This window comes from Salpingoeca rosetta, assembly GCF_000188695.1.
Source record: "Salpingoeca rosetta unplaced genomic scaffold supercont1.11, whole genome shotgun sequence".
Lineage (NCBI taxonomy): Eukaryota > Choanoflagellata > Craspedida > Salpingoecidae > Salpingoeca > Salpingoeca rosetta.
The window spans coordinates 643,356-663,355 of NW_004754923.1; the positions used below are offsets into that span (position 1 = coordinate 643,356).

The window sequence follows — 20,000 nt, forward strand, 5'->3', positions numbered from 1 at the left end:
ACACACACACACACACACGCACGCACACGCACACACACACACACACACACACACACACACACACACACACACACACACACACACCCAGGCATATGAACCCCCTTTCCTACCCGTCACCTCATCTCGCCCGCCCTGCGTTGCGGCTGCTGCCAGGCGCTGGATGATGGCGCGTACACGTGGGGCACCGGCGCCCTCGGCTCTCACGGTCACGCGGACAACAACCACCACCCGCACGCGATTGTGTCCACGCCAACCCGGCTCGTGTGCGGGCGTGTGCTGGGCGCTGCGTGCGGCAGCGAGGCATCCATCCTCATTGTCACCCCGGAAGGCAGTCAGTAGCTACAGTGTGCGCATCAAGGCCCATGGGAAATGCATTGACGCAAGGCAGGCTAAGTTGCCACAGCGACCACCCCACCCCGTGTTCAAACCATGTCATTTCACGTGTCTATACCATACATCGTGGAGGCCAAGTATAAACAACACACAATCGGTCAAACAGTTCAAGCAAAGTCAATAATTCCTTCGTGCCACACCAACACACGCACGAGTAAGCGCTCGAATCGTGTCAACAGCATCGCATAATACGCACACACACACACACTACACACACACATACACACTACACACAGAGACACACATACAAATTAAATCTCCTCTCAACCACTGAGCATCACTGCGATGAAGATTCCTTCCCTTTCGCCTCCTCTTCCCCCTCTTCTCCATCCAAGGCACCGCCTGCGGGGATGCGCGTCAACTGCGACAAATCCATTTTGTTGAAGCGAATGGCGCCCATAATCTGCTCAGGAAGCTCCTCCGGGCTCTGGCCCTCAATCAGGAACCCAAGGTCCACGACAATGCTCTTTGCAATCGGTAGCGCGAGTGACGTAATGAACTTGGCCTTGCCCGCCTTGCTGACGTCGATGTCAATCTCAAACCAGTTGTCGCCGCGGTAGTAGCCGATGGGAACCTTCTTCCCGGGAATGGCCGGCCGCGAACGCAGAGCGGAGCGCAGGACCAGCGGGCCCTTCACAATGTCCGGAAGAAGTTTGAACCGCGCGTTTCGGTAGGCGTCATCGCCCTCAACAAAGCGGTCAAACAGGCGCGTGAAGCGCGGGTTGCGATGGCGCCAGTGCGGATCGAGGGGCCGGAAGTACAGCACGATGGAGATGTTGCGCGTGCTTGGGGGCGTGATGCACACCACCAGCGTGTACGCGGCCGCCAGCTCCCCCGCCGTCAGCGACGGGTCAAACTTGCACTTACTACTGCGCGGGGCAATGTGTGTCTGCTCGCTCGGGTCCTCAAAGCTGAACTTGTCAACAGCGACAAGATGGAACAGGGCGGGTTCTGCCGTCACCTTCACGCGCGTCTCAAGATAGTCTGGCCCGCGCACGCGAAACTTGCAGCAGAAGGGCTCCTTCCACTCGTTGGTGGGCGTGGTGCATGCAAGCAACGGGATGTTGTGCATGGTGCCGTCCTCGCCAACAGGGAACTGCGGCGGCTCGAAGAAGCTCGGCGGCCGCCGGCTTGCAGCACCGCGCTGCCGCTGCTTCCGTCCGCCACGACCGCCACGACCGCCACGACCATCACCACTACTACCGCTGCTGCTGCTGTGTGTGCTGCGCTGCTTGCGTTTCCGTCGCTGCTTTACACCACGACCACCGCCGCCACTTCCCTCAGCCTCACCCTCTGCTTCATCGTCCCCGCCATCACTCACATCGCCGTCACTCGCGCCACCGCCGCCCAAGCCGCGGGGCACGTGCGAGGCAGACGGGGAGAGGAAAGCAAGGTCCGTCTCATCGGCGGCGATGCGCCCGCGTGTGACGGCGTCAACAAAGTCGCGGCTGGCCATGTACTCGCTGAGGGAGAGGAGGTTGGTCATCATGGGGCGGATGAACAGGAACGAGTTGATGGGCGGAATCACCTTCCACGTCGTCAGCCAGTTGGGGTTGTACTGCACCGTCTCCACGACATACGACTTGCGGACAACGTGGTCGCGCTCCGCATACTCAGGCTTCATCGGGCAGATGAGGAATGTCCACTGCAGCACGTCAGCCCGCACGGTGCCCTGGCGCGGCGGCGCGGCAGGGTGCTCTGTCGACTGGAGAACGATCACGTACGAGCCATCTGCCTCACGCGCCCAGTAGCGAAGACACACGCAGTCGCGCGGCTGGCACCAGAAGGGCCACGCCTTGACCGGCCTCTGCACCATGTGCACAATGTCGACGTGTTTGTCCTGTTTTTCGAGCACGGTGACGGAGATGTTAGCGCCGTCCCACAGCACGCGGCCATCGCGCACAGACATGAGCGCTGCGTGCACCTCCTTTGGTGTTCCGCGCACAGAGTGGCCGGCAACATACACGGGCGTGCGGTTGCGGGCACGGCGGCTGGCTGATGATGATGATGTTGTTGTTGTTGCTTTGGAGGATGACGAGGACGGTGGCGATGATGACGCGAATGGGGAGCCGCCAAGGCCACCGGCACGGGTGAGGCGGCGCGGGCCGTGGTGCAGCAGCCAGTACACGCCACCGGCGGCACACAGGGCGGTAGCAACAGACACAACGGAGAGGCCGTGCTCAAGCAGGAGGTAGCAGGCGAGCAGCACAATGACGGTGGCAGCCATGCGCCGCAGCGTGTGGCGGTTGTCTGCCTCGATCGTGGCATGGTACTGGGCCACGCTCGGCACCTCCTCCACCTCCCGGTACACGGTCAGCCCGGACACGACATCGTGCACGACGACATTGACGGCGCGCAGTGGTGACTCGTCGTTTCGGTGATCCACGAGCTCCTGCAGCTGCTCCGGTACAGAGCCAAGATCCTCCGCATGCATGGACATGCGGCCGAGCCCGCCTCCACCGAGCCCGTTGTAGCCACCATCATCATCGTCATCATCGTCAGTGGCACCAGCGGCTGCCCGCATGGTGGGCGCAGTCCCTGTTGCTGTTGCAACCGCACCTCTTGCCTGTGCCTCCTCCACCTCACCGTCCTCACCATCCTCGCCATCACCACCATCGCCACCGGTCCCGGCCCCGTCTGCGCTGCTTGTGCGGCGGTGGCGGTGCTGTGCATGTGGTTGTGCTGCTGCCTCGGTGTACTGCTGTGCTGCCGTGCGTTCGGTGCTCGGTGTTGAGCGCTGGCGCCGCAGAAACCGCCCGCGCCGCTTCTTCCGCTGCTGTTCATCCCGCACAGCACCGGCCGTTGCTGTTGGTGTTGCGCTTGCCGTTGTTGTTGTTGTTGCGGTGCCTTGCGGCGGCGGTGTTGCTGTGCGTGCGGTGGCGGCCTCGGGGTTTCGCTGCATGGCGGTGCGCAGTGCCACCACCCACTGCTCGGCCTCCTTGCGTGAGTTGACACCGAGCTCAAGCACAGCCCCGCTCTTCACCACCTTGGCGGGCTTCTTGCCCGGCTGCGGCGGCGGTGTGGCCAGCATGGCTGCTGCTGTCATGCTGCCAATGATCTGCGCTGCTGCTTGCGGCGGTGGCGGCGATGAAGCCGCCTTGTCTCTGCCTTGCTGTGGCCGCGGCTCTTCTTGTTGCTGTTGCTGTGGTTGCTGTTGGTGTTGTGGTTGTTGTGGTTCCTCCTGTTGCTGGCGCTGCTGTTGGTGTTGAAGGCGCCGGGGTTGCAGTTCTGGTGTTGAGACATCACGTGTGAGCGGGCTTGATTTGGAGCGACCACGTGTGCCCGTGTTGGCCGTGGACGGCGACTTTGGGCGCGCTACTGGCGACGATGGCGGGGCCGGTTGCTGCTGCGGTTGCAGTTGCTCAACGGAGACGTCCTTGTCGACTGGTGCTGGGGTGCCGTTCACGCTCACCCGCTGCCCCGGTCCGCTCTCGCCCAAACGGCGCTGACCTTGCTGCTGGTACTGCTGGTGCTGCTGTTGCTTGGCCTCTGTGTTGTTGTTGCCCGCGGGTGGTTGTAGATGCGCCTGTGCTTGTGGGTTTGTTGTTGTTGCTGCTGTTGTGATGTCACCATTTGCACCACGCAGGTGCTGCTGTTGGCGATGGCTGTCAAGGGCGTCGTGGAACTCTTCCTCTGTGTCGCGATCCGCCAGTGTGTCCTCGTCGTAGTCATCGAAGACGTAGCGCGCATGCTGTGAGGCCGGCGACTGCTGCGCATCTGGGCTGGTGCTGGTGGCGCTGGTGTTACCTGTCCCGGCACTAGGAGCCGCAGTACCGCCGCCGCTGCTGCCGCGGCCGGGTTTGGTGAGGGTGAGCTTGAAGGACCAAAAGGATCCTTCTGCATCATCGCCGTCTTTGTTCACGGGGTCTGTTACGTTGCACCCAGAATGCAGCAAGTACGTTCGCCTTGGCCTGCGGTCCGATTCTTTACCTGTTGGATGGGTGTGTGTGTATTGAACGGAGCAAAGGATGCGTGTGTGTGTGCATGTGTGCGTGTGTGCATGTGCATGTGCATGTGTGTGTGTGTGTGTGCATGTGTGTGTGTGCATGGAACACAATTACACACGGGTGAGCGAGCGAGCAAGCTGAGAGTGAGATGCGAACACCCACGTCAAGCAAGAAGCAATGAAACGCACACAAAACGATGCACGTACTCGCAGCCACACACACACACACACACACACACACACACACACACACACACACACATGCGCGCACCAAAATAGTGTAGGAGTCCTGTGCGAGGGTCGAGCACCAAGTAGCGAGTGTTCCATATCCATTGTCGCAGATCGGCCCTGCGACGCACCCACCCTTCCATTGCTGTCGGGCTCTTCTTCCGGAAACGTCTGACTGGTCAGCCCTTTGTTGCTGTTGCTGCCGTTGTTCGTGGTGCGTGAAGTCGTGCGTGAAGTGCGTGAAGCGGTGCGTGAAGTGCGTGAAGTGGTGCGTGAAGTGCGTGAAGTGGTGTGTGGAGTGGAGGAGGCCGTGACGTGTGGTGTGTGGGCCAAGCAAACAATCTGTCGCTCGATTCCCACACAGCTTGTCTGTTTTTACCCACTGGTGCTGTCGGCAAATGTTTGTTTACCACTGGCTGGCAGCTGTTTTGTTTTGCCCCCTTTTGAACACACAACCTTTTTTCTTCCCGTGCTTCCACGCCACCGGGTGCCGTTGCTGGGAGCTGGGTCGCGTTGCTGCGTTGCTCGCTCCCCCGTGCTGCCACGAACAACGGTCGTCCATTCATTCACAGGTCAAGAAGTCATTGGTGGCGAGCGCAGCACAAGGAGAAGCAAGAAAGCCGGAAGGAAGGGGAGCAAGGCAAGCAAGCAAGCAAGCAAGGGAGGAAGGCAGAAGGCGGGTGCACACGAGACCAGAGCACAGCGCGCGGCTGGGCTGCACTGCCTGCGTGCGTTGGTCGGAGACATTGTCTACTTTACGTGCATGTCTGGCTCAGAGGACGTCACAAGCAGCAAGCAACGCACGAGCATGGCACTGCTTCCATACCCAAGGACGGTGATTGATCCGTTTGCCACAGAATCAGACACGCTTCAGCTCACGTTTGAGCTGCGCAAGTCGCCAAGGTCCGGCCTTGGCGTGACTATTACCGGCAGCAATTCCGGCTACGACGGGTAGGTCGTGTGCGTGCGTGCGTGCGTGCGTGCGTGCGTGTGTGTGTGTGTGTGTGTGTGTGTGTGTGTGTGTGTGTGTGCATGTGTGTGTGTGAGTGTATCGTCGTGTGTTGTGTGTGTGTGTTTGGTGTGCGTGAGTGTGTGTGTGGTATGTGCTTGTCTGCATGTTGTGTGTGTGCATGTGTGTGTGTGAGTGTATCGTCGTGTGTTGTGTGTGTATTATCTCATCACATGTGCTGTGTCTGTGCGCGAACATTGTCGCTCTTGTTCAGCACGCACGCTGCATGCACGCACGCACGCACACGCACCCACACCCACACCCACACACTCACACACACGCACACGCACATTCAAACACACGCTTACACACCTTCACACACGCATGCATGCACGCTTACGTTCATGACATTTCATGCCATGTAGATTGTATGTGGCCGATGTGCCACGCACTAGCTCTGGTCATGGACGTCTTCGCGTAGGCGACAGGCTCATCCGCGTAAGTCCTGCTGCTGCAAGCACACAGCTCGCCTTTCTGCTGCCTCAGTGTGACAGCGAGGCTGACAGACACAGGCACACAGATACACGCGCACGCACACACACACACACAGACACACAGACACATGGACACACACACACACACTGCACAAGCACACAGGCACACGCATACACACACATACACACGCATACACACGCATACATACATACACCCACTCACATACACACCATCACGGTACAGATTGACGGGTTTGCGTTGGCGCGAGAACACCTGAGCGACACGGATGCGCTGCGGGTGATACAGGACCGCCTGTTTGACGACTCCAGCACAGTCCGCCTCACCGTGCTGCGCTCCCCGCTCGTGGGCCTTCGCCCAAACGGAACAAGTGGCGCCAGCACACCCGTACCGACCATGGCCAACGACGCGGCTGCGCACCACCACCACCACCACCACCACATGGGATCCAACAAGCACCCGGCAGCTGCAGGCGAAAGGGGCGGAAAAGGTGTTCCCGCGCCTCACTTGCAGCGCGACATGCACGGCACACAGTCCACGCCTTCCCTCTTCCCCTCTTCCCGCCAGGAACAACCAGCACACCCGCGCTCATCCACATCATCAACAGCATCATCCACACAACAACAGCAGCAGCAGCACGATCGCCGGCATGTGCCTGTGCGACGGTATTACCACCACGTGCACGACGCTGACCGCCACCAGACGCCTGGACTGCAGCGCCAGGCGTCGCTGCCCATTGTGCCAAGACACCGCCGTTACACCCCCACGGCAAACCAGCCGGTCTTTGGTCACGACGCACAGCCGCACCTCTACCAGCAGCAGCACCAGTACCAGGCTGGCAGCGACGACAGCGGCAGCGACAGTGTGAGCGGCAGCGGGGTGCTGGCTGTGGGTACGCCCTGTCGCATGTGCGCAACAGCCCGCACCATGTACGGGCTGGAGTATTGCTCGCGCCATGCAACCGACCCAGAGTACCTGGACAGCGTCGCGCACACCACCGCCGCCACCCGCGACGCCACGCTGCAGGGGCTGGCGTCCACGGGGCGTGCATATCTCCACGCGCGTTCGTACGCACACGGCCCACCACCGCCGCCACAACCACATCACCAGCACCGGGAGGGCCAGCAGCCAGCACCACCAGCTGTGTCAGCAGCGACTTGGGCGATGACGGCAGCGGTGCCCGGGACAGGGCAGGCTGGATGGGAGGCGCTTGTTGCGCAGCAGGAGCAGGCGGCACGGTACAACATGATGATGTTTGCGCAGCAGCAGCAGCAGCAGCATGCGGGGCAGCACCCCACCGGCAGCGTGGACATGGCCGAGTTCCTCTCGGCCGTGCACATTGGCAGCCAGCACGAGCAGCACCACCAGCAGTACGACCAGCAGCGGTTTGGAGCCGAGAATGGTGGTGGTGCGCACATGCCAGGCCCTGGTGATGGCGGTGCTGGTGGTGGCCAACTGGCGGGTGATGACGAGGGTGCAGAGGAAGAGGAGGAAGAGGAGGAGGAGGAGGGGGAGGACGCAGCTCGGACCAGACAGCAGGAAGGCGGGGCAGTGGAGGAGGTGTTTGCTGAGCCAACACCGCCACGCTCCCGACAGCGTGAGCGTGACCAGCACGGGGGCCCGAAGCAGAGCGGCGAGAGTGACGTGGGCGGTGTGGGCGGTGTGCGGGTGACGCAGAAGACGCTGCGGTCGTCTGTTGCCGCCATCACCGATTTCGAGATTGTCGACGACAGCGCAGATGTGTCCGGCCTCAGGGAGTTCCGCGGTGTTGCGCACATCACACGCGCACACCCACAGGGCAACAACGCCACCAACGCTCATAATGATGACGTTGACGATGATGGCTTTGGCAACGGTGGACGTGGTGACAGCAGCAGCAGCAGTAACAGCAGTAACAGTGCACGTCGGCGAGGTGGTCGGTCGCGTGGGCGGAGCGCAGGACCGTCACGCGGGGTATCGTCGTCTTCAGCGTCAACGTCGCAGCCGCCACGGCCGCGGCGCACGTCTGGGGAGCAGGGCAGCACGCCTGCGTGGCAGCGGGACACGGTGACAGACCCCGACGCTAGCAACCTGCTGAGCTTTCTGTCTGAGATGACACGTGAGCGGGAGGCCAAGGAGCGGCGCGCAGCAAGTGTGGCGGCACGACAACACGGCAGCACTGCAGGTGGCCGCGGTGATGGTGATGGTGATGATGACGATGTTGTTGGTGATGCTGGTGATGGTGGTCATGTGGGTGCTGGTGATGTTGATCATGAGCGGACGCACCACATCCTGACGACGTCTGCATCCAAGGATGACAGCGCGTGGGCCGACGACACAGAGCCCGTTTTTACCTTCTAGGGGGCGGTGCCGCATGGTGGCAGCACCATTGCGTCATATGCAGTGGTGTGTGTTTGTTTGTGTGTGTGTGTGTGTGTGTGTGTGTGTGTGTGTGTGTGTGTGTGTGTGTGTGTGTGTGTGTGTGTGTGTGTGTGTGTGTGTGTGTGCGAGGAGGCAGAGAGTGTGCAAGTTCTTATTGCGTGCCTTTGAAGTGTATTGTGGTGACGGATGGCGTGTTTGGTGGGCCGGCTATTTTCACTAGATCTGTCCCAGCTATGTCTGTGTGTGTTGTGTCTGTAGTGGTTTGGTTTGGTTGGCACGGATGTTCATGCGGACAGTCTCTTTCTTGTATTCGTTGTACAAGCAACAAAGAACTATGCCGGCGTGCACGAGAGTGTGGAGCAAGGCGAGTGCACATGAGAGAGAGTGCACGTGCGCGCGTGTGTGCATATGTGTGTGTGCGCGCATGTGTGCATGTGTGTGTGTGTGTGTGCGTGCAGATGGTAACAAATGCCCACATGAAACATGGGTCAGCGACAACAAACAGGGAATGGCTGGAGGGCAGGGTGTCCTGTCCCATCATCATCACCCATTACTGGGTTTCGACACTGACGGTGATGGAGGCAGACAGCTTGGTGCGCAGCTCCTCGATGCGTACTTTGTTCAGGGAACCCTGCGGCGCATGGGTTGGTTGGTGGTTCGGTGCATGGCATGAGGAAGTGGCAGTGGGACGTGACATGCAGCAGGAAGATGAAGTGGGTTATTGTGTGTAGGTAGGAATGGTCATAGTCGTGCAGGCTTGCTTGGACACGGCACACGCACGTGCACAAGAGTGCAAACGGGCACTAACGTACACGCAGGCTGGCGCACGCAGTGATGTACACACACGTGAGTATACACACACGAGCATACACACACACGTACGCAGACACACACACACACACACACACACAGACACACACACACAGACACACAGACACACAGACACACACACACACAGACACACAGACACACACACACACACACACACGGCAGCCCACCTTGTCTGTAAAGTCGGAAAAGGGAATCCAGAACAAGGCCATGTTGAGGAGAGGGGCACACGGGATGCAGGTAGGCAAGAAACCGGAGCTGAAGGACTTGACAAATGCCGTGCACGCGTTTGCATCCGCTGCCACGGGCTTGATGTGCACCTCCACCACGTCCAGCCACTCTGATGTTTGTGTGTAGTTCTCGATGCGAACAAAGCCGCGCGTGTCATTGCTGATGGCCTTGGCGATGCGCACCTTGCGCGTGTTGGTGAGTCCGGACTCTGGTCGCCCTTCCTGGAAGTCTGCCACCGCGGTCTTGAGCGCCTGTACCAGCGCATCTACGGAGCAAGAGGCGCGCCACTGCTCGCTGCCTTGCCGAATGGCCCGCACGCCAAAGCACCACTGCCCAGGCCGCAACACCGCTTGCACGGGGCCTTGCACCCGCGACATGCACGTCGGCTCGCTCGAAGGCCCTTCAGCGGTCGTGGACATGGCCGCCCCCTGTTGTGTGTTGGGAAGAAAGGGGGGGGGGTAATATGTGCGTGCGCGCGCGCGCGCGTGTGTGTGCGTGGAGTGGGGGAAGTGGGGGGGGGGGGGTTGTGTGTGGAGTTGCCTCTCCTTCTCGTGCTGGCTGTTGCTGCGTTGAATCTGCAATGCACGACCGACTTGTTTTCTGGACTCACCGCGCCACGCTAAAGCAACACATCCATCACCACTTGCCGCCCAATATCCAAACACACCACACAATCAACTGCAACGACAGCTACGGCGAGCACCACACTTGATCACGGCTCCCAGTTTACTCCATTCAGTGCACTCCACCGCACTTCGAACCAGGCCTCATCATCACGTCATCAGCGACGACCACGTAACGTGCCCAAACACGCTCGAGTCGTTTTTGCAAACTCCTTCTTCACGCTGTCACGCGCGTGTAAGAATTGCCATTGACATCATCGTCAGCCAGCATCCTCGATTTTCAGCAAGCAGCCTTGCTGGCTTGTTGTTGATGATCGTGTGACGGTGTGAGTTTGATACGCTCCTTCCCCGTCCACCTCTTCCCCTTCGCTTCTTCCCCCCCCCCCAAACTCCGCCCACCACTGGCTGTTGACCCTCAGCCATTATTGGTGGAGGATGGTGTCGCCACCATCGCCACCGCCTCTCGGGTCGTCCTCCAAGCGGCTCTCCCGCAGCAAGGTGCTGGGCTTGAGCAGGTTCCCACGCCACCGGCTGGTTGCAGATGTGCTAAGGCCTCGTGCGGAAGCCAGGTCGCCTTCAGCCACCAGTACCACCAGCAGCAAGCATGGCAGAAGGCGCAGAAACATGGCCGTTAATGCACGGCCACGCAAACCATCAGCGACAGCACCACCACCACCACCAGAAGCAAACACATCCTCCTCCTCCTCCTCCTCCTCCTCCTCCTCCTCCTCCTCCTCCTCATCATCATCATCATCAACACGGACAGGCCCACCGCCACGGTCGAAGAGCGACGGCGCAAGCAGCGACAGCAGCATGCGTGGTGGAGCGCTATCTCCAAAGCGGGCACGGTCCATGACCGACATCTACACCAGCACACCCAGGCCCAACTCCACGGCTTCCGACTTCACCGCAAATGCAAGTCGTGGCGGCACTAACATCACCACCGACATCACCACCAAGAGCAGTACAAGAGGTTCTGGTCCACGGCTGCGCTTGTTCAAGAAGCCATGGTTGAAGCAAATCATGGCCACACTCCATGCCGACATCGTCACCCGGCAGGCGGCAGACCGCCGCGGCGTGTCACTTCGACAGACGCTGGGCGCGCGATCACGCACGCGCGAGCCGCCAGCAGAAGGGACGCTGGCGGCAGAGATGGCGCGAAGCTTGGCGCAGCACCACTTCATGTTCAAGCGACAGCAACTGCGACGGCTGCAGGCCATGAAGGAAGAGCTGCAACGACAAACGAGTGCACAACACCGCTCCCCACGCGAACACAATGACCAGCAGCAAGAGAATACAACCCCACAACAACAACAACAACAACAACACCCATCAGCCATAACATCGTCATCGTCGTCGTCTTCAGCACGCGGCACTGTCGCCACGGCGCTGGATGGCGGTGAGAGTTCGCGCCACTTTGAACGGCTGCGGTCGCTGTGGATTGACTATCTCTCTGCAGAGTCGGACCAGTCCCATCTGGAGACTGCCGCGTGCGCGTGGACGTTGAGCGTGCTCCTGCAGCACTTTGATGAGAGTCGCTTTGACTTCTTTGAGATGCCACCAAGCATCGTGAACGGCGGCGTGCGCACGCGCGTGAGGAATGCCCTTGAGCGGGTGGTGACGTCTCTGGCCAACTGGCGCGCGTCCAGGTTTGAGGAGGAGCCCTGTCTTGCGCAGGTCCTGACGCGTGAGCCGAGCGAATCAGACTGCCGTCTCCTCATCGACGCCGTCGTCACAAACATCTGCAAGGTGAGCGTGCGTACATTTGCGTTTGTGTGGGGTTGTGCGCCAACACGTGTGGTGTTTGAGGAGGGAACTCGAACCGCAAGCTGTAACAAACAGCACTATCGCCAAATCGACAAAGTCGCTTGCGCTCATCCTCTCCGTATCCCATTTCTTCTTTCCACCAACTTAATCCCACTCAACCACCACCACCACCACCACCACCACCACCACCACCACCACCACCACCACCACCACAGGCGGCGGGGCTGTCGTTCCGGTGCGAGCGAAGCGTGTTCTCCGTGTACATGCCGCGCAACCGCCCCGATTACCTCTTCTACGACAAAGACAACACCCCGTGCGGCCTACTGGAGGCAAAGCGCATCGACCTCAGGCACGGCTTTGTGCAGGCGTGTGTGCAGCTGCTGTGCTTGCAGGGAATTGTGCCTGCACGCAAGTCGCGGCCGCTGTTTGCCGTTGTCTCGGACGGCTTTCGCTACATGCTGCTCGTGCTCACAGCGCAGCGGCTGTGGGTGGAGGGGCCAGCCGTGTACCGCGCAAAGACGTGGGATGCTCTGTGGCACATCTGCGGCAAGCTGCTTGCGGTGATGCAGCACAGGCTCCCGGAGGGACTGCTGACGTCACAACGTGTGTGCGGTGACCTGGATGCGCAGACCGGCACAACATCAGGCACACGCGCACACGCGAATGCCAGGAGGAAGAAAGCGGGGGATGGAAGGGGTTCATCGCCCGCAAGTGTTGGAGCGACAGCAACGGAGAGGAGCAGCCGCAGTAATCATGAGATGCCTTCAAGCAGAGGCAACGAACAGGGTGATGGTGATGATGGTGGTGATGGTGGTGGTGGTGGTGACAACGGTGACGATGGGGGTGGTGTGGGCACTGTATCTGATACTGAGGCTCGCAGCTACTGCTTTCGGTTGTTCAAGCGAGACTTGTCACCGTGTAAGGTACAAATACAGATAGGCTTCGCTCTCGAGGCGTGTGTATGCGTGTGCGTGTGTGTGCGTATTGTGCGTGTTGTGTGTGTTTCTGCTGTTGTATCGACGACGTGTTTTCTCTGATGCATGTGATTGTCTCACCCCAGTGCACACACACACACACACACACACACACACACCACCTGCGAACACGCCTCCATCAGTGTCAACGCGTTCAGTCGCGCTGCCCTGCCGGGAAATGTGTGACTGCGCTCTCAACCAAGTTCGCACCCACGGTACGTCGATGTACACCTGCTTGGAGCATGCGTGGTGTGTGTATGTGTGTGTATGTGTGTGTATGTGTGTGTATGTGTGTGTATGTGTGTGTATGTGTGTGTATGTGTGTGTATGTGTGTGTATGTGTGTGTATGTGTGTGTATGTGTGTGTATGTGTGTGTATGTGTGTGTATGTGTGTGTATGTGTGTGTATGTGTGTGTATGTGTGTCTGTGTGTGTGTGTGTCTGTGTGCGCGCGCTTGTGTGTGTGTGTGTGTGGGTATGTAGTGGCTTCACCTTGTCATGTCTTGATGCTCTCACCCATACTTGGGGGTTATGCCGCTGTTCTCTCTCTCTCTCTCTCTGTCTCGTGCGTACACGATACTCAACAGAGCAAAGGGGAGCCAGAGAACGAGGGCGCTGTGGAGGAGGGGAGTGCAACGCTGAACGTCGCTGGCGATACGCAGCCGCTCGTCGACACAGACCAGCCAGCCGTCATCACCGCTCACAGTCACGGCGACCACGACACTGGTGGTGGTGATGGTGCTGAAGAACCAGCCTCTGGGCACCGGCAGCAGAGGAAGAAACCGCCCCTCAAACGCACCAACGCGACCGTTGTGCACACGCGCACCACCCATCCTCTCCCCAAATCATCACGAATCTGGTCATCATCAGAAACAGCACCAGCACCAGGAGAATCAAGACCGGTGCCAGCGTCGACATCAAAACAACCAGCACCATCACTGTCATCATCATCATCATCGTCGTCGTCGTCGTCGTCATCATCATCATCATCAATGCCTGGCGGCGACAAGGTGGCGGGTCTGACGTGCCCTCGAAGCAGCTGCACAGCAGCAGCACCAAGGAGTGTCACCACGACCACTGCGACCACCACCACCATTGCGAAGATGAAGCCGACGGTGACAATGGCGCGCGGGCGTGCTGCGCAGTACAAACGGACGAACGAGGACCTTCTGCGGCTCCTCGGCGGTGTTGGGGAAGCATTGCCGTCTCCGCCAAAGGACGTGCCCACCACACCGATCGCAGCCACGAGCAGCACCACATCCACGACCACGACCACCACTCCCGTTGTGGCGGCAGTGGACCCTTCGGCAGTAGAGGTGGATGTTGCTGTCGGTGGCGGCGGTGGAAAGACGACGACGACGGCTTCATCACAGGCGTCCTTGCACACATCATGCGATGCACCTGCGCTACCAGCAGCATGCCTCTCGTCCTGTCGACGACCACCTTCGAAACCACCGCCCCTGGTATCGTCGTCGCCATCATCAGGCTCCCCACCACCGTTATCGCGACTGTCGAGTATGTCATCGCATGCCCCGACCAGCACGGCGCCAACGCAAACACAGCTGGCAGGCAGCGGCAATGTGCTGGCGCAGCTGCAGCCAGTGAGCGCAAGTGGCAGGGGGCAGACGAAGGAGGCCACGGCAGCAGCTGATGTGTTGGATGTGGCGGCCATCGACGCTGACGTTGGCGGAGGTGATGACGGGGATGGGGACAGGACCGGGAAGAAGAGAAAGGGCGGTGTGGCTGTGATGAAGAATCAGTCCTCCACGAGCGAGTGGTGGTGCGCTTCTCTCCAACAGCGACAACAGCACCAACAGCACCAGCAGCACCAGCAGCACCAACAGCGACAACAGCACCAACAGCACCAACAGCACCAACAGCGCCAACAGCGCCAACACCACAACTATCGCGGCACTGCCACAGCAGCCCATGTTGAAGGCCGTGATGATGGTGGCGATGATGATGATTGTGATGCTGGCGAGCGGCGGTTGTGGGATGGTGCTCGGGCGGCGCTCGACCGACAGTTGCCGCGTGGCGGGGATGGGCGGCGAAAGTGCATTCGTGGGCGCTGGCTGGCGGTGTGGGCGCCAACGGAGGACACACGCCAGCACCGATACGACCACAGCGACGGGGGCGGGCGAAGTGGTGGTGTTGGTGGTGTTGGTGGCGATGGTGGTGTTGGTGGCGATGGTGTGGTGACAGGGACGACGACGACGACGACGACGGCAACGACGACGGGTGGGAGCGGGTGGTGGTCGGCGCTGATGCGTGCAGTTCGGCAGGATGGCACGTTGTCGCGCCACAACGCCAGCGTTGCCCAGCTTGCCGACAGCATCGCAGCGGCGCGGGGGCGGGGGTGGCTGGAGCTGCTTGAGCACCTGCAAGAGGCGTTGGTCCTTGTGCAGGCGGAGTGCGACTCGTTGGAGTGGAGCGATGCTGGCGCGTGTGTGCTCTCTGTGTACTGCGACACAGACGATTGCGTGGCTGTTGGCAGGCGACTGCGCCGCGTGCTCCAGTCCTTGCACAGCCTCGCACATGGCCGTGATGCTGAGGACGACGACGACGACAACAACAACAGCAACAACTGTGATGAACGTGGTGGTGGTGGTGGTGACGCTGTGCCTGTTCCCAACATTGTCTTTGTGGCCAGACACCCGCCACACATCTTTCTATCTATTCCTGTTCCCGTAACCACCAGCAGCTAAGCCTTTGCCGTTGCTGTCTTGCCTTGCTTGCTTGCTGTCTTCCTTGACTTACTTGTGACACTTGTATTTATTCTTTCTATTGTCCATTGCATGCGTGTGCTTCCCTGCCTGCGCGCGTGTGCGTGTGCGTGTGCGTGTGCGTGTACGCGCCAGTCGAGTACATAAGATCACACGGGAACCTCCCAACAGAGATTGCAGGTGGATGATGCCCGCCTGTCACTTCAACACAATCCACCATTATTTTGTCTTAACCTTTCTTGCTTACTTGCTTGTGTATGTCTGTTTTCATTCCTCTCCCACAACGACAACTTCGAAAGAGAGCAAACACGCACGCACACATCGACATGGATGGTTGGTTATGTGTAGAGGTCAAAGTCGATGCGACTGGAGTGGTAGAACTTGGCATTGCGGCCCTGTGCACATGTAGGGAAGAAGAGAGGCAGGTGAGCAGGTGGGACAGGACAGGTTGGCGTGATTACACCACGCGCGTGGTGTCCACAAATGTTGTGTCCACAACCATCAACATGGCCCTTGCACACTTCAAGAATCCTCCGCACACACACACACACACACACACACACACACACACACTACACACACACACACACACACACACACACACACACACACACACACACTTACACACACACATGCACACACACATGCACACCTTCTTGAGCTGGCGAGCCCACACGCCTGACTTGAAGAAGCCGGCCTCCTGCCAGTCTGCCATCTGCTGCGCCGTGAAGGGGCCGTACACCTCCGCATCCTCGTCCTCACTCCACTGTACGTGTTGTGTGTATGTGTGTGATGATCATGAGCACAGCACGTACGTGCACAATGCACATACACACACACACTCTCACGTACATACTACGTACACACGCACACACACACACACACACACACACACACACACACACACGCGTGTCTCCACCTTGTATTCGAAAGTGGCGACGTCCTTCTCCTTGATTTCGTGCACAAGCTTCTCGTACGTGTCCTAAGCACAACACAGCAGCGACAAGCACATGTGTCAATCGCAGCAGCGTGGATCACGGGACCAGCACGTTTTTACACAGCCCCGTGCGCGCACACACACATACACACGAATACACACACACTGGCTTGTATGCACGCACACACACGCACACACACGCACACACTGGCATGTATGCACACCCCCATACACACACGCACACATTCCCATATTCCCACCTCGTAGATGGTGAATACGCCGTCCTGCATGAGCTGGTCCGCCAACTCAATCAGCCGCGTCAGGTCCTTGCCCTGCACCCATCAACCAATTCGATGCAGTCGAAGGGGGGGGGGGGAGGATGTGAGGAATAAAGGGGAGGGGAAGAGGCATGTATGGATGTGAACCCACTCACGTACGTATGTGCGCATGCACGAAGCATAACCACACAAACACAGACACACAGACAGACACACACACACAGACACACACACACACACACACACACACACACACACACACACACACACACACACAAACACACAACGGAACACCGTGCGTACCGCCTTCTCGCGGGCCGCCTTTGCTTTGTCTTCGTCGCCACCAGCACTCCCTGCCGTGTCGCTGCCCGCTGCTTCCTTCTTCTTCTGCCTGAATGTCTGGCGCGAGGGCTTGCTCTCTGCATCGAGCCGCCGTATTGCCTGATGTGCACACACCACCAGTACCGTGAGGCAAGGGAATGCACAATGATGACGTCTATGTCTGTAAGTGTCTGTCCGTCTGTCTGTTTGTATGTGTGTGTGTGTGTCTGTATGTGTCTGTCTGCTTGTATGTGTGAAGGTCCTGTGTTCACACGCGCAGAAGACACGGCGACAAGAACACAACTGTACATGCAGACGTGCATAGGAACATGCACACACATACCGCGTTGACGGTCTCGTGTTCGCGCATGTATGTGAGCATCTCCTCCATGACTTTGAAGCGGTCGATGTCAGCCTCCTTGCCATCATCATCACCATCGTCGTCCTCGCCTTCCTTCACCTGGTGATTGGCGGAACAGGCAACGTGCATGGAGTAGGAGTCAAGTGACAGTTGCAACAATGTACGAACACACACACACACACACATATTCATTGGCCTTTGCATGTGCACGCACAAGTACGCACCGGGCCCTTGTAGACCTCGACACCCTCCAGCCACGCATCCCCAGCATGATCCTCATCCTTCTTGAAGTGGAATGCGCCTTGCTCATCAAAGTGCCTGCACACGAGGGATTCATCCACATTGTGCGTGTGTGTGTGTGCGCGCGTGTGTGTTTGCGTGAACTATAGGGTGCGTGTAGCGTGTCAAAACAAGCGGCTATTGCCAATGTCACCAAATGCAATGCACTGTGGCACACTCGGTGTCATCACGTACCCTTCCTCCATCTCTTCTTCCAGGTTGAAGCCTGTGATGGTGTACCCTCCGTTTTGAAACTGAGTGTACATGCGCGCAGTTGCAGTGGTGAGTGAGTGTCCTCACGAACAGCGTCAATGCGTACATGTGCGTATCATGTATGCGCACAAGCTGTTGGTATGTGTGTGCGTGTGTGTGTGTGTATGAAGGGCTCACCTCTTCGTCGGTCTTCTCGTGCATGTCTTCTTCTGTGAGCTCGTACTTGTTGGATGGTTCCTTCTCCTCCTCATCTTCCTCGTCGCTCTCCAGCGTGTGTGCGTCGCCGGTTGTGTCCCGCTCGCGCGCCCGCAGCAGAGCTGGTGCAAGCCCGACAACCACAACACACAGAACCCACGACCGTGAGCTTGCAGCAGCCGCGCAATGTAGCGCTTCGAGTGCACCCATATGTGCACACACAGGTTGTAAACACGCATGCACACGCATGTTCACTCACTCGCACACAGACACAGACACAGACACGCACCGTTGCTGCGTTCCTCAGGGCTGATGTTGTCCCATGTGTTCTCGCCTCCTCCTTCTTCTTGCTGCTGTTGCACCAGCATCTCCTCCACCACTACCGTGGTGCTGTCAAGGCCTTCCCCTTGCTGCTGCTGTCTTCTCCTCTCCTGCGTCTTTGCCCGCTTCGTCGGCGCACCACCACCCGGTGGGCCCCTCTCCTTCCTCCGTCGATCAGCCATCCTCCTTGATCCTTCCCTTGCTTGCTTGCTTCAGCTCGTTGCGATGCGGTCGTTCCAGTGTGTGTGCGTGTTGTTGTTGTTGTTGTTGTTTTGTTGGTGAAAACGATAAAAACAAGAAGCAAGCAAGAAGCAAGCAGCAACAAGCAAACAAAGCAACAAGCAAAGGCAAGCACATAGCACGCACACAAACAACCACACAGCACGAACCCTCCTCCCATTCGACACTCCCGTCAGCATGTTCCGGTTGCGGTCGCGGCCGTCTGCGGTGCAGGCGTCGTCGCTGGTGCCGGCGGAGATGCAGCAGTCAATCAAGGACTACAGGCGCATGGAGGCGACGATGCAGGCGATACTCAAGGCGTGCAAGGCGTATCTGGGGGCGATTGATGTCATGAACAAGGCGCGAACGCGGTTGCGCGACAACCTCAACGACATCGCGCTGTTCAAGCAGCCGAAGGACGAGGTCGGGGCGCCGAGCCAGGGCGAGATTGAGAAGATGAAGCGGGTGGCGGAGGGCATTGTCTTCCTCGGGACGCATCGCCTCAGCGACCAGATCAAGCGCACGTTGCACGACCCGCTCAAGAAGTTTGTGAAGATCTTTCCCAACGTCAACGACTGCATCAAACACTACGAGAAGGTTGCGAGCGACTGCGAGAAGGCCAAGGACAAGTACGCCAAGCTCACCAACTCGTCTTCTTCCGACAGCAGCAAGATTGACAAGGTATATGAGCATGAATGTGAGTGAGTGTGAGTGAGTGTGAGTGAGTGCATGTATTTACATGTGTGAGTGTGAGTGCATGTGTGTGTGCATGTGTGTGTGTGTGTGCATGTGTGTGTGTGTGCATGTGTGTGTGTGTGCATGCGTGTGTGTATGTACGAGTGCGTGTGTGCGCATGCGTGGAGTGGTCGTTTGGATGAACATGCGTCGCCGTACAGCGAACCCCGTGAAGCGAGCCTCGTGGATTCTTGCTGAGCTGTGCTCATGCATGCTGTCTTTCTTTCTGTATGTGTTGTGCGTGCGCGTGTGTGCTTCGTTAGGCAAAAGCGCAGAAGATCAAGGCCGAACAGGCGTGGAGCAACGAGAACGAGTACTTGCCAGAGGTATATTGCACTGTGTATGCACGTGTGCGTGCGTGTAAATGTGTGTGTGTATGTGTGTGCATGTGCGTTTGTGTGTTTCGTTGTGGATGTGTGTACGTTCTTGTACTCCCCCTCCTGCTTCTCCATGCACAGCCCCAACGCTCATGCTCCCTCCTCCTCCTCCTCCACCACCACCAACATTCCCCCGCCGCAAACATCCAACTGCCAGGAGCTGCCGCTGCTGTACGAGCTGCGGTTGAACTTCTTTGAGCCGTCGTTGGCGGCGCTGGCCGGTTCGCA

General features: G+C 58.8%; 7 protein-coding genes across 7 annotated transcripts in view; 4 read left to right on the forward strand and 3 right to left on the reverse strand.

Moving 5' to 3' along the window:
* Positions 1–495, forward strand: part of PTSG_04842 (uncharacterized protein) — a 2,901-nt gene extending 2,406 nt beyond the window's left edge. The window contains exon 5 of the mRNA XM_004994103.1: positions 154–495. Within this exon, the coding sequence (XP_004994160.1) occupies positions 154–339 (186 nt within the window). The 3' untranslated portion in view covers positions 340–495. The remainder of the gene's footprint in view (positions 1–153) is intronic.
* On the reverse strand, positions 431–4,837 carry PTSG_04843 (uncharacterized protein). The gene is made up of 2 exons (XM_004994104.1): positions 4,611–4,837; positions 431–4,323 (listed from the first exon to the last, which is right to left on the reverse strand). Exons 1-2 carry the CDS (start codon positions 4,708–4,710, stop codon positions 671–673), a joined length of 3,753 nt encoding a protein of 1,250 aa, XP_004994161.1. The 5' UTR covers positions 4,711–4,837; the 3' UTR covers positions 431–670.
* Positions 4,838–5,375: 538 nt separating this feature from the next.
* PTSG_04844 (uncharacterized protein) lies at positions 5,376–8,369 on the forward strand (the record flags this gene model as incomplete). The annotated part of the gene is made up of 3 exons (XM_004994105.1): positions 5,376–5,518; positions 5,942–6,014; positions 6,255–8,369. The coding sequence occupies 3 exons, from the start codon at positions 5,376–5,378 to the stop codon at positions 8,367–8,369; spliced, it is 2,331 nt and encodes a 776-aa protein (XP_004994162.1).
* Positions 8,370–8,651: 282 nt separating this feature from the next.
* Positions 8,652–9,973, reverse strand: PTSG_04845 (uncharacterized protein). Its single transcript, XM_004994106.1, has 2 exons — positions 9,389–9,973; positions 8,652–9,021 (listed from the first exon to the last, which is right to left on the reverse strand). Exons 1-2 carry the CDS (start codon positions 9,866–9,868, stop codon positions 8,941–8,943), a joined length of 561 nt encoding a protein of 186 aa, XP_004994163.1. The 5' UTR covers positions 9,869–9,973; the 3' UTR covers positions 8,652–8,940.
* An 858-nt stretch (positions 9,974–10,831) lies between these two features.
* On the forward strand, positions 10,832–15,629 carry PTSG_04846 (uncharacterized protein). The gene is made up of 4 exons (XM_004994107.1): positions 10,832–11,821; positions 12,055–12,762; positions 12,957–13,028; positions 13,401–15,629. The coding sequence occupies exons 1-4, from the start codon at positions 10,886–10,888 to the stop codon at positions 15,516–15,518; spliced, it is 3,834 nt and encodes a 1,277-aa protein (XP_004994164.1). The 5' UTR covers positions 10,832–10,885; the 3' UTR covers positions 15,519–15,629.
* A 144-nt stretch (positions 15,630–15,773) lies between these two features.
* Positions 15,774–18,715, reverse strand: PTSG_04847 (uncharacterized protein). Its single transcript, XM_004994108.1, has 10 exons — positions 18,410–18,715; positions 18,103–18,242; positions 17,908–17,966; positions 17,658–17,751; positions 17,416–17,532; positions 17,055–17,192; positions 16,734–16,805; positions 16,456–16,518; positions 16,189–16,302; positions 15,774–15,931 (listed from the first exon to the last, which is right to left on the reverse strand). Exons 1-10 carry the CDS (start codon positions 18,621–18,623, stop codon positions 15,875–15,877), a joined length of 1,068 nt encoding a protein of 355 aa, XP_004994165.1. The 5' UTR covers positions 18,624–18,715; the 3' UTR covers positions 15,774–15,874.
* A 143-nt stretch (positions 18,716–18,858) lies between these two features.
* Positions 18,859–20,000, forward strand: part of PTSG_04848 (uncharacterized protein) — a gene marked incomplete at both ends in the record, with an annotated part of 1,560 nt that continues 418 nt past the window's right edge. The window contains 3 exons of the mRNA XM_004994109.1: positions 18,859–19,341; positions 19,659–19,721; positions 19,930–20,000. The exon at positions 19,930–20,000 is cut by the window's right edge and continues 58 nt beyond it. Of these exons, the coding sequence (XP_004994166.1) occupies positions 18,859–19,341; positions 19,659–19,721; positions 19,930–20,000 (617 nt within the window). The remainder of the gene's footprint in view (positions 19,342–19,658; positions 19,722–19,929) is intronic.

What these genes read in the sequence shown, in the direction of transcription:
- PTSG_04843 (XM_004994104.1), bottom strand. Translation starts at nt 4,710, where the DNA reads ATGGAAGGGTGGGTGCGTCGCAGGGCCGATCTGCGACAATGGATATGG. An exon ending in AGGACTCCTACACTATTTTG is followed by an intron (nt 4,324 to 4,610) that starts GTGCGCGCATGT and finishes CCCATCCAACAG; the next exon opens with GTAAAGAATCGGACCGCAGG.
- PTSG_04845 (XM_004994106.1), bottom strand. Translation starts at nt 9,868, where the DNA reads ATGTCCACGACCGCTGAAGGGCCTTCGAGCGAGCCGACGTGCATGTCG. An exon ending in TTTCCGACTTTACAGACAAG is followed by an intron (nt 9,022 to 9,388) that starts GTGGGCTGCCGT and finishes CATGCGCCGCAG; the next exon opens with GGTTCCCTGAACAAAGTACG.
- PTSG_04846 (XM_004994107.1), top strand. Translation starts at nt 10,886, where the DNA reads ATGCGTGGTGGAGCGCTATCTCCAAAGCGGGCACGGTCCATGACCGAC. An exon ending in TCGTCACAAACATCTGCAAG is followed by an intron (nt 11,822 to 12,054) that starts GTGAGCGTGCGT and finishes CCACCACCACAG; the next exon opens with GCGGCGGGGCTGTCGTTCCG. An exon ending in CAACCAAGTTCGCACCCACG is followed by an intron (nt 13,029 to 13,400) that starts GTACGTCGATGT and finishes GATACTCAACAG; the next exon opens with AGCAAAGGGGAGCCAGAGAA.
- PTSG_04847 (XM_004994108.1), bottom strand. Translation starts at nt 18,623, where the DNA reads ATGGCTGATCGACGGAGGAAGGAGAGGGGCCCACCGGGTGGTGGTGCG. An exon ending in GAAGAAGAGATGGAGGAAGG is followed by an intron (nt 17,752 to 17,907) that starts GTACGTGATGAC and finishes CCTCGTGTGCAG; the next exon opens with GCACTTTGATGAGCAAGGCG. An exon ending in AACACGAGACCGTCAACGCG is followed by an intron (nt 17,193 to 17,415) that starts GTATGTGTGTGC and finishes TGTGCACATCAG; the next exon opens with GCAATACGGCGGCTCGATGC.